The 13,622-nt window shown below is 51.1% G+C and overlaps 2 protein-coding genes across 2 annotated transcripts in view; one reads left to right on the forward strand and one right to left on the reverse strand.

Moving 5' to 3' along the window:
- The window catches only part of Dok4 (docking protein 4), a 6,704-nt gene extending 1,724 nt beyond the window's left edge, over positions 1 to 4,980 (forward strand). Inside the window, exons 2-8 of the mRNA XM_013354193.2 lie at positions 1,803 to 1,910; positions 2,061 to 2,175; positions 2,437 to 2,556; positions 2,643 to 2,832; positions 3,473 to 3,611; positions 3,765 to 3,885; positions 3,977 to 4,980. Of these exons, the coding sequence (XP_013209647.1) occupies positions 1,803 to 1,910; positions 2,061 to 2,175; positions 2,437 to 2,556; positions 2,643 to 2,832; positions 3,473 to 3,611; positions 3,765 to 3,885; positions 3,977 to 4,095 (912 nt within the window). The 3' untranslated portion in view covers positions 4,096 to 4,980. The remainder of the gene's footprint in view (positions 1 to 1,802; positions 1,911 to 2,060; positions 2,176 to 2,436; positions 2,557 to 2,642; positions 2,833 to 3,472; positions 3,612 to 3,764; positions 3,886 to 3,976) is intronic.
- A 291-nt stretch (positions 4,981 to 5,271) lies between these two features.
- Positions 5,272 to 12,857, reverse strand: Polr2c (RNA polymerase II subunit C). Its single transcript, XM_013354200.2, has 9 exons — positions 12,729 to 12,857; positions 12,581 to 12,630; positions 9,709 to 9,777; positions 9,542 to 9,594; positions 7,857 to 7,985; positions 7,465 to 7,516; positions 7,112 to 7,280; positions 6,914 to 6,988; positions 5,272 to 6,192 (listed from the first exon to the last, which is right to left on the reverse strand). The coding sequence occupies exons 1-9, from the start codon at positions 12,812 to 12,814 to the stop codon at positions 6,120 to 6,122; spliced, it is 756 nt and encodes a 251-aa protein (XP_013209654.1). The 5' UTR covers positions 12,815 to 12,857; the 3' UTR covers positions 5,272 to 6,119.
- Between the last annotated feature and the right edge of the window lie 765 nt (positions 12,858 to 13,622).

Below are 13,622 nucleotides of genomic sequence, written 5' to 3' on the forward strand. Positions count from 1 at the left end.
TGGGGGGGGGAGTGTCTACTCTATCCAGGGGCTTCTGCTCTCCACAGACCTGAGCTTACCCTGCTACTGCAGGAGGGGCAGCACCTTGCAGTTGCCCCAGGTGGTGTTCCTGTCTCAGTCTCCTGAGAGCAGGGGTGGGCTGGGGGTCCTGAAAGGAATGAGAAAAGGATAAAGCCCGTCCTCCCCACCTACCTGCCAGGGCCTTCCTTCTTCCCTCCCGCCCTCAGCAGAGTAGAGCCTGGCAAAGTGCTTAGGAAAAGCTGATCAAAGCCCTGGGAGAAGTGAGGAGAGCTCTTGAGTGCATGGCTCCCTGGGGTTGTGTGAGTGTGTATCCTGTAACCAGGCAACCAGGGTGCTGGGGTGGGGGGAGCAGGCCTCTACTCTTATGCTGCTGCCTGCTGGAGGTGGGGGTGCTTGGGTAGCTCACACCCATTCATTTATCTGTCCATTCATCCGGCTGCCCATCTTCCTGTCCACCCTGTCCCTCACGTGGCCACTCACCTGCTCAGCGTAGCTGTCAGTAATTGCTAGCAGGTCTAAGCAAGGAGTGTGAGAATATGGTATACATGGTCTCTGCTTAAAAAGGCTCAAGTGGACAGAGCAGGGCTGAGCTAGAGACAGGGGTGCACTGGCAGACACACTTCCAGCGTTTCAGACAGGAATTTGAAGTGGCCCAGCTCTAGGGAGTTCCAGCGAGAGGGACTGTCTAGATCCATTTTGTTCTGTGACCTGCCTGCCAAAGGCTTGGTGTAGACAGAGGAAGTAGCTGGCCCAGTGGCCTTCTCCCCTCCTCTACTCAGCCCAGGCCCCCTTTAAGACTCTCTTGTTTGCACTGACAGTGGTACAGGGATGCCTGGGGAATAAGCCTGCCAGGCTTGAAGCCTGCTGGCAGGAGCTGGTAAATCTATCACAGACTGGCTAAAGAGAGCCTTTGGTAGGAAGGAGGGAGGGGCCCTGCAAGGAGAGGTCAGATGGGCAATTTATGGAGGTGCTGGGGCAGCCTTTCATGGTGTCTGACAGGCCAGCTTCTCTCTGGAGAAGTCACCTCCTTGGGAGTTTATGAAGCTCTAGTGGCATAGGGCATTAGTGGTTGGGACAGGCAAGATCCTGTGTTGTGTGTGCATAGCTAGTTCTAAGCTCTGCCCCTTATTTTCTGTGGGCCTCTGGTCCCCATGGGAACTCCCTGGTGCACCCTGGTGGTGAGGGAAAGTCTTGGGGGCAAGAGTGATGCCCCTCACACCAGAGAGCCTTGTCTGGGCCCAAGAACAGAGCCATGGTGATACAGAGCTGGCTGTGTATAAGGGCCACTTCCCGTCCCTGGGAGACCCTGTATGGTGGCCAGAGCTATCTGTCCTGTGGTGATGGGTGTGTCTCTGGCAATGCCCTCTTAACAGGAGCTCCGCCACTTGTTAGGCCCTTCTTTCTTGCCTTCTTCATGATCCACCTGTCTGTTTCTGAAACAGAAGCGACAACAGAACTGGCCTCAGGAGTAACCTCAACACTGACTGGCTAGGAAGCACCCCACAAATGCTCCTCCATTACATCAGTCATGTTCAGCACATGGGGGGGGGGGTTATAGAACAGCTCCAGAGCTGATCACGAACACCCGCCTTGGTCATTTGGGGCGGGGTGCCCCTCTGGTAGCTGCTATCGGGCAGTTACCCTCTCCAGGTTTTCTCTAGGCTAGGTAGGATCCAGGGAGGGATGTGGTACTGCCCCCTCAGGAGGCTGGGTTAACTCCAGGGCAGCGTTGTTGTGGGATATGGTCCAGCAGCGACCTGACCTTTGTTCTTTCCCCACAGATCTACCGGAGGTGCTGGCTGGTATTCCGGAAATCTTCCAGCAAGGGGCCCCAGCGGCTGGAGAAGTACCCCGATGAGAAGTCAGTGTGCCTCCGAGGCTGCCCCAAGGTTAGGGGCCTGGGCCCTAGCTTCCCCTACCTGTGAGCAAAGATGACTTGCTGAGTCTTGAGGTCCGGGCGTACCTTCCTGGGGGGTACAGCTACGGGAGGCAGGGTGAAGTACCCCAGCCGGGCTAAGCCTCTTGGGATGTCCTCTCAGGTGACGGAGATCAGCAACGTCAAGTGTGTCACACGGCTCCCCAAGGAGACCAAGAGGCAGGCAGTGGCTATAATATTCACGGATGACTCGGCTCGTACTTTCACCTGTGACTCAGGTGAGGCCTCAGGGCGGCAGGCTCCAACTGGTCTTCTGGGGCTGGTAACAGTAGTTCAAGCAGTGGATAACAGAGCAGGGCCAATCCTGGCAGGAAGGGTGGGAGGGGTGTGTCCCTGGTGGAGTTGATCCCCAGACTAAGGCTGGCAGGCAGGTAAGGCCCTGCCCTCCCTGCAAAGTGCAATGGTTTAAACCAAGGCAGACTGGGTGGGCTGCTGGGGGCTCTGAGCTGGCAGAACTGTGAAGTGCGATTTCTCTCTAGAGCTGGAGGCAGAGGAATGGTACAAGACGCTATCAGTGGAATGTCTGGGGTCACGGCTCAACGACATCAGTCTGGGAGAGCCAGACCTCCTGGCCCCAGGAGTACAGTGTGAGCAGACAGGTGAGGCTGGCGCTGGGTCTCCAGGTGGGGTGGGAGGTGGGGCCCTCGGTTAGTGCTGCTGTCCTCATCACCCTCTGCCACCGCAGATCGCTTCAATGTCTTCCTGCTGCCCTGTCCCAACCTGGACGTATACGGCGAGTGCAAGCTGCAGATTACCCACGAGAACATCTACCTCTGGGACATACACAACCCCCGCGTGAAACTCGTCTCGTGGCCCCTCTGCTCCCTGCGCCGTTACGGCCGAGATGCCACACGTTTTACCTTTGAGGCGGGCAGGTAGTATCGTCTTTCCTCCCTCCCTATATTACATGGCCACATGGAGGCTGCTTTCTGCATGGTATCAGCATCGCAACCCAGAGGGGATAGAAGGCTTCAGTTTTGCAGACAAGGAACTCAGGGCCTGAAGAAGCCATTAGCTACAACAGGCAGGTCTAGTGAAGCTGCACACCAAACACATCTCCCTGGCTCAGTCACTGCTGCCAGCGCACACTTGAGCTTTGTGATTGTGGCCTCAGTACCAGTTTCCTACAGGGGACTAAAAAAGCGCCTAGCCTGCTGGGACTTCACCAGCCTGCTAGACTTTAGCTGTGCACCACCCTTTGTAACCTTGGCTGAGCTACTCTTAGGCTGGATGCTTTGGTTTCCCCTTCTGTAAAACCGAGGAAGCTGTTCACTGTGCAGAGCAGAGGGTAGCAAAAAAGCTGCGCTGGTGAATTAGTGCACTGGTTAATTTATTAGTCAAACCTCCACTGTGTCTGTGGTAACCACTCAGCTCATGTATACTGTGGCCCAGGTCCTAGACCACAGCCACCCTGTCCCTGGAGGTCTTGGTACAGCCACAGCTGGCATACAGAACTCGCACACCCACGCAGTGCAGTTCCTGACACCTTGCCCACCTTGCTTTCTGTGTCCTTAGGATGTGTGACGCTGGGGAAGGACTCTACACCTTTCAGACACAGGAAGGGGAGCAGATTTACCAGCGGGTTCACAGTGCCACCCTGGCAATCGCTGAGCAGCACAAGCGGGTCCTGCTGGAAATGGAGAAGAACGTGAGGGTGAGGCAGTGGCTATTGTTCCAGGGCACTGGGAGGTGGGACAGACATGCTAGCTAATCTCCACCAGCCTGTGCACAGGTGAGTCGGGCAGGGCCCTGGGCTGGCAGCCCTGTTCCCGGAACTAACACAGGGGACCCCTTCTCTGTGCCATAGCTGCTGAACAAGGGCACCGAACACTACTCATACCCCTGCACACCCACCACGATGCTGCCACGCAGTGCATACTGGCACCATATCACAGGTTCTCAGAACATTGCTGAAGCCTCTAGCTACGGTGAGTCGTTGTGTCTCGTTGCTGTGGAGGCCTCCTGGGCAAGGGTCTTTGGTCCTGGATTCAAATTCTGAGCCTGGATTTCTGACCACAGGTGAAGGGTATGGGGCAGCCCAGGCCAGCTCAGAAACAGACCTCCTGAACAGATTCATCCTGCTTAAGCCACAGCCCAGCCAGGAGGACAGCAATGAGACCCAGACTCCTTCCCAGTGACAGCTGGACTGGTGGACGCACTGACTGCTGGGTCACCCGTTGGAAGGCTAACTGCAGCAGCCCATGGACAGCCTTAAGGAGCTGTTGGCCAAGAGCCTGAAGAGAGCAAGCTGTCCCTCCTTGCCCTCCAGGGTGAGGCTGGACCTCAGCACATGGCTGGCCACATCACCTGAGCATGAGGGGCTGGAGCCACCGTGGGACTATATACTGTTAATGGTTTTAATATATATGGCTTATGACATATTCTGTATTAATGAGGCGTCCCTTTATCCCTCCCCAACACATACCCATTTTTAATTCCAAGACCAGGTGTGGTCAAAGCTGTTTTTGAGTATGAGGGCAGCTGTTCCTGTCCTCATTGAAAAAAACTCTCCTGCTGCCGAGACTATTTGAGCTGCCAGGGTCAGAGGAGGGGAGCAATCAAACTGGTGCTGTCTGCGGGCTCTTCCTCAGAAGCCCAAGGGCCAAGACAGCAGGTAGCATCTGTCCTCTGGGCCAACAGTGACACAGGAAGGACCCAAACTTGACTGTACCATGTGGTAGCCTTGCACTTAGGAGTTTGAAGCAGAGGTGGCATCCAGTTTTAAAATGCACTTTCTGCACTGGCTCCTTCCTGCTCAGTGGGCTGAAGATGTCTTCGGGCAGGGCGCCTGTTACCTCAGCAGTAGAGAATGGCTGGGGCCAGCCTGGAAGGCTGCAGAACTGCTGTGGGGAGCACCCTGCTGTCCCCCTTTACTGAGTGGGGGTATAATGCTGCAGCAAGGGGAGTCCCTTGCCCTGGGCCAGCCACCCCAGGCCAGATTCCAAAACCAAGACCTTCCCATCTCCCGACAAGGTGCTGAGGCTCCCTGCTGAATGCAATTAAAGCAATCGATTTTCTAGTGCTGGTATTTATTGACTACCGTGCAGAAGGGCTATCTTTCTATTCACATCAAACCTTTTGTTGCGTGTTTGTTTTTTAATACTTTAGGGTTCTGATTTGTGGGAACAGACCTTGTAAATAACCGCTGTTCACATTTGTGGCAGGATAAGGAGGCCCCTCCCAGAGGGGCCCTAGAGCAGGCAGGTGACCCAGGAATGACCACCCAGAGGTCAGCTTGTCTGCAGAAGAAATGGGCTCAAATCCTCGGGAGGGAGGCAGAGCTGGCTCAGTTAGTGGCACGATGACGCATGAAGGAGATTATGTTGTGCTCTTTATTGCCAAAAATAAAAACTTGTAAAAAGACAACTACTGTTGATCAATAAATATCCTTTCCTTTCTGTGCTGGTGTGGGCTTCTCCCCAGGCTGCCTGAAAACCATGGTGGGCAGGTTTGTTCCTATCTGGAGACCTGCTCAGGGCAGGGCCTGAACTTCACTGAAGAGAAAGGAAATGTGGGAGGGGCCTGTCATACCCCCCCCCCCCCCAAAGTCAGGTCAGAGAATAAAACAGCAAGTTCACCTGTGGACAGAGAGGATGGCCAGGATCTAATACTAGTCCCAAAGGGTGACATCTCAGCTTAGGGACACCAGTAAGCTGGCCCGGACCCTGACCCTGGGAAGACTTGAAAGGCCACGGCCTGCTTCAGTGAAGGTCCTAATACCCAGTCCCAACACCAGAAGCCAAGTAGGCTGTGAAAGCTCCTCTCCCTGGACAGAGATTTAAACAGCTGGACCAGATATCTAAGTCAGTGGCTCTCGACTAGGAAGCAATAGGGCCCCTATTGCTAGTGAGTTAGGAAACAGGTCGGAAGGGATGTCTGGGGTTCTGAGGAATACCACAGTGATCAACAAGGTAGGCCAGGTATGCTAAATGCCTAGTGAAAAACTGCCTTGCCTAATACCAGCGGAACCCTGGCAATCTCTCTGGGAAGCTTGAGCAACTGCAGTCCAGTGCCTTGAAACCAGAAAGCTTCTCAAACCTGAAGTCCAGTGGTCACCTTGAACCTAGTCTTCTGCAGTGGGTGAGCTGTGGCTAGTTTATGGTGAGCACGTCATTCTGGATCTCATGACTTAGCTGAGTCTGTAAGTCACTCAGCTTCTCCTTTACCCAGAGAGGGCTGAGAGGACAATGGTTTCAGGGCGCAGTGAGCCACAGGACTCCACATTGTAGTAAAACCTGAGGGACAAGAGGAGGGTGAGAGCCCTCGTGAGGCAGGCTTCCCTTCTAGCCTGTGAGACTTGATTTCATTCCTACGAGGCACTTGATCTTGGGACAGGGCTGACTTCCCTTTACCTAAAACCTCTTCTGCAGAGTGGTCCAGATCCACTTTGCAGTTCCTCAGGGAAGCTACAGCTGCTTCAAAAAGGCACTGTTGAGCTGGGCAGTGGTGGCAAACACAAGCCTTTAATCCTAGCACTTGGGAGGCAAAGGGAGGTGGATCTCTGTGAGTTCAAGGTCAGCCTGGTCTAAAGAGCTAATTCAAGGACAGCAAGGGCTACACAGAGAAACCTTGTCTTGAGGGGGGGGGGGGAAGGCATTGCTGAAAAACTCTAAAATGACTGTACATGCATTTCTACATTGGAGACAGCAGCAAAGGGGAAAAAATCATACATGACACTGGCCACAGCTCTCCAGTTGCTTCAGGGTAGGGCTATGGTCAGTTCTGGTCTGGTTTGAGCCTGAACAGACAGGCCAGAAATAGATAGCATGGGGCAATAATAAGGCCCTTTCTTCATGGTAGCTAGAGAGGAATGAGGACCAACTCAGAATGTGTAATGTAAGTTTGACAGGTAATTCTCCTGTTACATGGGGGGGGGGGGGCTGGACATGTGACTGCCTAACAGCCTCTCCCATCTATATTCTTACAATTACAGTTCCAAGCGGGACTGGGCCTTACCTCTCCGGCTTGCCATTGGGGTCATAGGGAGCCTGAGACTCATCCTCATCAAGCTCGGAGTACTCGCTCTTTGGCCTGAGGACAAGCATGGGCGAAGCACAAGTGGTTATTTCTGCTTTCAGCAGGGCCCTCAGAGCACCTACCTACGGCATCTCTCATTACAGTCATCGCTGGTACCCCCTCCCCCCCACAACATACCATTCCTCGGGCTTGGGATACACTGTGTGCCTAAGTGCGTTGTCTGGGTCATATTCAAAAGCCACCCCTGCAGTAGGGTTCCACTTGGCATGTTCCTTGCCAAAGCCCTTCTTGGCATAGGCTCTAAGTCTCAGCTCCTGGCCCTTCCTCAGCTTGACAATAAGGATGTCTGCAGGGAGAGGGGAGTGTGAGTCAGAATTCAAAAGAGGCCACCTCTCCAACTTCTGACTGCAGTACTGCATGAAGAAACCCGTATCTGGGCAAAGGGGTCTAAAGAGACCAGGCAGCCCACCAAGAGGATAGATCTGGTCTCTGTTTCCTCTGGCCACCAGCATGCATGCGCCACCCCTTACCATCCTGCTCCACATAGTCATTGGGGTCGTTATCCCGGTTCCGGGATGTCACCTGTAGGAATCCCAAACAAGTAAACATTAGCCTCTCACCTCTCAGTCCCCTGGCAACTGTCTCCAAGTAAATCCAAGCTGTAATCTGTCAAGTCAGGGAAAGGAGGCCTGAGAAGGAGATGGCACAGTTGTCCAAACAGTCTGACGGCCTTTAAGAGAGTCTTTGGACAACATAGGGAACATGGGACCAATACTGCTCTGTTCAAAACCCGGGACCAGCACTTGCAGGTGGCAGTTAAAGTAGATGGTCATAGGGCAGGTGACTTTACGACCACATCTCATAAAGATCCACTCCAATCCATCTGACTCAGAGCCAGAGAGAGAAGAGCAAAGGCACTGACCGGAATAACCCGAGGGCTGTTGGAGATGAGGTCCCGAGAGGTAAGGTGGCGAGTCTGGTCTTCATTGCACCTCACGTCAAGAGTGAATTCCACGGAGCACTCAGGGCAGAACTCTTCGCACGTGCAGTCCTGAGATAGGAAGGGCAACAGAAACAAGGAGTCTGGACTCTCTGCTTCTACTAACCAGCTTCTACCAGCTTCTTCTTGGTGAAAAGGGGCTGACCACAGTCCCAGGCCTCTTCTGGGCTGTGACATCTGGGAACCATCCTCTCAGTTGCTCAGCTTATAGATAACATGTCTACAAGCTGGCAACCACACTTGCTTTCCACGGCCATTGCTGCAGGCTACCACTAGGGGACATACTGCTTACACAGCAGTGTCCAAGCAGGACTGCTTCAGAGGACCAGGGTTGTCATGGGACTATCTACCTGCAGTGCACTCTGCAGACCAGCTGGGGAATTACTGAAAATACAGTAAGTAAGGGAAGAATAGAAAAAACAAAACATCTCTCAAGATCCAGACTACTTGGAATAGAAAGTCCTCCTGTGGCCCAGGCTGGAATTCACTATGTAGCTGAAGATGAACCTTAAACTACTGATCCCTGTTATCACTTCTCAAGTGCTAGGATTACAGGCATGGGCCACAACATCCAGCAAATCTTTATTTCAAAATCTCTTAAGGAAAATTTCACCCATATAAAAAAACAGAGAGGACTGATTGCCATCTATCACATACCCACCTTCCAGCTTCCTTAATCATCAACACTTGCCATTCTTTTGGAGACAGGGTCTCTCTGTAGATTTGGATCCTGTCCTGAACTAACTCTTGTAGACCAGGCTGGCCTCGAACTCACAGAGATCCGCCTGCCTCTGCCTCCCGAGTGCTGGGATTAAAAGTGTGTATCACCACTGCCAGGCCCATGTGTTCAAGTATTAAGAAGAGAAGGGTCAGAATGCTTTTAATTTATTTCCTAAAAGGTTAGGTAAAAATAAGGCAAATGTAGCAAAACATTAGCATTAACTACAGAGAAAAAAATTAAATGGGTGTTTATTGATATTTCCCAGACAGGCATGGTGGCACATGCCTTTAATCCCAGCACTCAGGAGGCAAAGCAGGTGGATCTCTGGAAGTTCAAGGCCAGCCAAGGCTACACAGTGAGACCCTGTCTTAAAAAAAAAAAAAAAAAAAAAACAAGAAGAATAAATGGGAGGTGGGGGGATTGGCGGTGCTGGAGAGATGGCCCAGCTGTTAAGAGCACTTGCTGCTCTTGCAGAGGACATCAGCTCAGGTCCCAAAATCTTTATCCAGTGGCTCAAAACTGCCTGTGACTCTAGTTCCGGGGGTTCTGGTGGCCTCTTCTAACTTTTTCCAGCACCCTAACCACCCTGTACATATATACATAGAAGCAGAAAAAATACACATAAAAGTGAAAAAACTATCTTTGAGGAGATGCCTGGATGTGCAAAGAACATAATCATTCTGAAGCCCCATCAGAACCAAGGAGCACAGTATTAAAGCATCATTTCCACAATGGTTTTCTAAGCTATGCTACAGTCAGCAGCACAGCTGGAATGCTATTGGAAGGAAGATGTCCACAAAGATCCCTGGGAGAACTAGCCAGCAGCACCCTCTACACACACACACACACTTCCCGTACCTCCAGCCTACCCCCCCAACACACATACCCGGGAGTACTGCAGTTTGTCCACAATGTCATCACTAGTGAGGGGGATCAATCCAACAAGACACAGAAAAGTGTTTCGTAGAACGGCCAAGCCATCACAGGAACCTACAAATAAGTCCCTCGGGCTGGGGACAGGAAGCACCCCACTTTCTCAATGCCCAAACTCACCAAGCCTATGAGCAATGAACTCATCATGAAGGACTAAGGAATTGGCATCAATCTGAACCCAATCGATGGCTGAAAAAGCAAACAGCACGAGTGAGATTAATCACCATCTGAGCCTGTGGCATCCAGACCTACAGCACTGTTTTCAAGACTGAAATATTACTCAGTGCTCAGCACTCAAAAGGCCGGGCGGTGGTGGCGCACGCCTTTAATCCCAGCACTTGGGAGGCAGAGGCAGGTGGATCTCTGTGAGTTCGAGGCCAGCCTGGTCTACAAAGAGAGTTCCAGGACAGGCTCCAAAACCACAGAGAAACCCTGTCTCGAAAAAAACCAAAAAAAAAAAAAAAAAAGAGGCAGGCGGATCTCTGTGAGTTTGAGGCCAGTCTGGTCTATAGAGAAACCCTGTGCCAAAAAAAATAAAAAATAAAAAAAAAAGAATCACTGTGTGACTCCAGGCATCTAATGTAAACAAAACACACACACACACACACCATACCTAACTGCCTCCAGTGAATTGGATATAGGGCTTGCTGGTACTGTACAAAGAAATGCTCACTTAGAAAATACTGTGGGAGAATATTTAGGGAGTTGAATACTTCCCTAAAGAGGACTTTAAATTTGCTATCAGTGTTAATGTCAAATCCAAGAACAAAAGCTATTTGGGCATTTAAAAGTCGGGGGAAACCAGGGTTGAAGGAATGGCTCAGTGGTTAAGAGGATCCCAGCAACCATGTCAGATGGCTCGCAACTGTCTGGAACCCTAGCTCCAGGAGGATCTGAGACCCCTGGCCTCCTCTGGCACCTGCCTTTGCCTGCAAATACCTACAGAGACATAATTAAAATAATTTAAAAATTTAAAAGTTAGGAAAAACATCCTAGAACTAACACTGCGCATGGTCCATACTCATTTTAGATATAAACAGATCGATCACCCATTTAGGATTTCAGTGTTACTCCCATTAGAGGATGGTCACTGAATGTCTTCAATAGGTGGCGCACGCCTTTAATCCCAGCACTCGGGAGGCAGAGGCAGGCGGATCTCTAAAAAAAAAAAAAAACCAAAAAAAAAAAAATAAAGAATGAATAGTAAAATAAAACCCAATTCCTTCTAGTTCATTGTTGAGAGTATAGGACTGTGTGCATAGAGGCTTCACTTAAACATGTACCTAGTCACTCATAAGCAAACACCTGCATGTAAACAATGAAATTCAGAAATCAAATGGTGCTGGAGCCCAATTCTCAAATAACTCGCGTGAACTTAAGGAAAAGAGGTCAATGATGGGCCCAACCTGCTCTGCCCTGCAGGACTTCCTCAACCCAAGCAAGGACCACATCCAGGTTTTCCCATGCCCTTAATGTACCTCCCATCATGTCCATCCTCACACATTGAAAACTGAAAACTGCCAGAACTGCCAGCCTCTAAAAACCTGTGTGTCTACAGATGCTGCTACTCCCTTAGAACTCCTTCCACTCAAAAGAAGAAAAAAGAAAAAAAAAAGAAAAAAGAAAAAAAGAAAAGAAACCCGTTCAGATCCCCCTGAAGACACCTGTCATATTTTGCCTTGTGTTTGTCCATGTCTTGTCTCTACATCTTACTTGGAACTTAGATGATCTACACATGCAGTGAAAATAAGAGATCCATTAAAAAAGACACCTACCAGAACAGATGAAGAAAATATAATATTACACACACATATGCACAAACACGCACGCACACTGGGTATCATTCAACCATAAAGAACAAAAGTATGTCATTTGCAGGAGGAAGTCATAACTCTCATGTGGAATCTCAACTTTTTTTTTTTTGGTTTTTCGAGACAGGGTTTCTCTGTGGCTTTGGAGCCTGTCCTGGAACTAGCTCTGTAGACCAGGCTGGTCTCGAACTCACAGAGATCCGCCTGCCTCTGCCTCCCGAGTGCTGGGATTAAAGGCGTGGGCCACCACCGCCCGGCCGGAATCTCAACTTTTAAGAAGGGAGAATTTGGGGCTGGAGAAATGGCTCAGAGGTTAAGAGCATTGGCTGTTCTTCCGGAGGTCCTGAGTTCAATTCCCGGCAACCACATGGTGGTTCACAACTATCTATGAAATCTGGTGCCCTTGGTATGCAGGCATACATGCAGACAGAACACTGTATACATAATAAATAAGTCCTTTAAAAAAAGGGGCGGGGGGAGTGGTTCAGGGTCTGCGAGATGGAGCGGCCTAGTAAAGGCACTTACTTGTCAAGATCCCTAGGACCCATATGGTAGAAGAGAATCCCACCCACAAACTGTACTGTGACCTCCACACATGCTCTGTGGCACTCTTGTGCCCAGGGACATACAAATATACATAAATAAATACAACGTTTTAAAGAAGAGGGAGAGACAAGAAAGTATATCAAGGTATTATCAGGAAAGGGGGGGGGTGGTGGAGGTGGAGACCAGTGGGAGGGGAATAAAAGGAAGGGATTGAGGAATAACAATCCAAATACTGTGTGTGCGTGCGTGCACAAAAATGTCACGACGAAACCCATTATTTTGTACAATTAACATACATTTTAAAAAGACACCCACTAGTACCCCAACACTGACTTAAAAGTCAAGGCGCGGTATCTTTTCGACTTCGGTAATCCCGGGTATCACCTGCTAACGACTTCCTATCGTCTACCCCCTACGGATGAGGAGGCCGCAGCTCTCAGCTGTTTAACAGTGTTCGGTCCTAATTTCTGTTGCTTTGGGGTAGAAGGAACAGTGCTGGAAGCCAGGCTGCTGAGCACGGCACGCACCGAGGCTGGCCTAGGCGGCCCCAGGCCACCGGGCAACACCGCGGTGTTCTCAGTCCCCCTATCTGGAGCGGAGGGCCGGTGGCAGGGCCCCGAGGGAGGGTCGCATACCTATTATGGGCACCTCGGCGATGAAGACCCTCCGAATGGAATTGGCCACCCTGCAGGAGGAAAGTCAGGCAGTGTGAGCGGCCCTGAAGCCACAGCCCCGCAGGAGGCCCGAGCACCCAGCCGCCCGCTTCTCCCCTCGTCGCCTTACGCCAGGTCCGTGTTCTCGATAATGAACTTGACGTTCTCTTCGGTGAGTTCCGTGATCCGCATGGTGGGCTGGTTGGCGTACGGCATCGCGACCTGCTGCCAGCCTCCCGCGCCAGTCCCGCGGCGCGCCTGCGCGGTCACCAGCAATTTGTCGGCGGGGTCCCCTGCGCTTCCGGCTAGACGTGCGCGCAGCGCCACCCGCTGACTGGAGGCCGGAACTCTCCTGGCCTGCGTTTTCTAACTACTCCAAAATGCACCAGGCCCTAAGCTCTTGAAATCCCCAAGATATATAGCACAAAATTACATGTACGAGGTTATTCATGCCAGTACTATTTGTGATTGCTAAAAATAACGGACTTGGATTGGATTCCCAGCACCCACATGGCAACTAACGTCTTAACTCACCCAACGGGCCCTCTTCGGGCATCTGAAGGCACCAAGTATACACATGGTGCACAGACATGCATGTAAGCAAAATATCCATATACATAAATAATTTTAAAAACTCTGCCTGCTGTCCTTGGGTCTGTTTGTAAAGCTTTCAGCTACCATGCATGCCGCCATGCGCCCCACCATGACGATAAGGAACTAAGTCTCTGAAAGTTTATGAAGTGAGGAGACATTTGACTAGTGTGTGAGGGCTTCACTTACTAATGTGAAATTTTGACACACTTGTTTGAGGGAACATCTGCTGGTTTCTGAAAGAGGGATCAAGGCTCGGAAGGTTCTCAGAGGGGCCATGTGAAGATTCGTGTAGGTCTCACCTCATTAAAGAAACTTCTCTTTGCAAAAGATGGAGACCAGGGCTGGAGAGATGGCTCAGCGGTTAAGAGCATTGCCTGCTCTTCCAAAGGTCCTGAGTTCAATTCCCAGCAACCACATGGTGGCTCACAAC

Source organism: Microtus ochrogaster, chromosome 4 (genome assembly GCF_000317375.1).
Source record: "Microtus ochrogaster isolate Prairie Vole_2 chromosome 4, MicOch1.0, whole genome shotgun sequence".
Lineage (NCBI taxonomy): Eukaryota > Metazoa > Chordata > Mammalia > Rodentia > Cricetidae > Microtus > Microtus ochrogaster.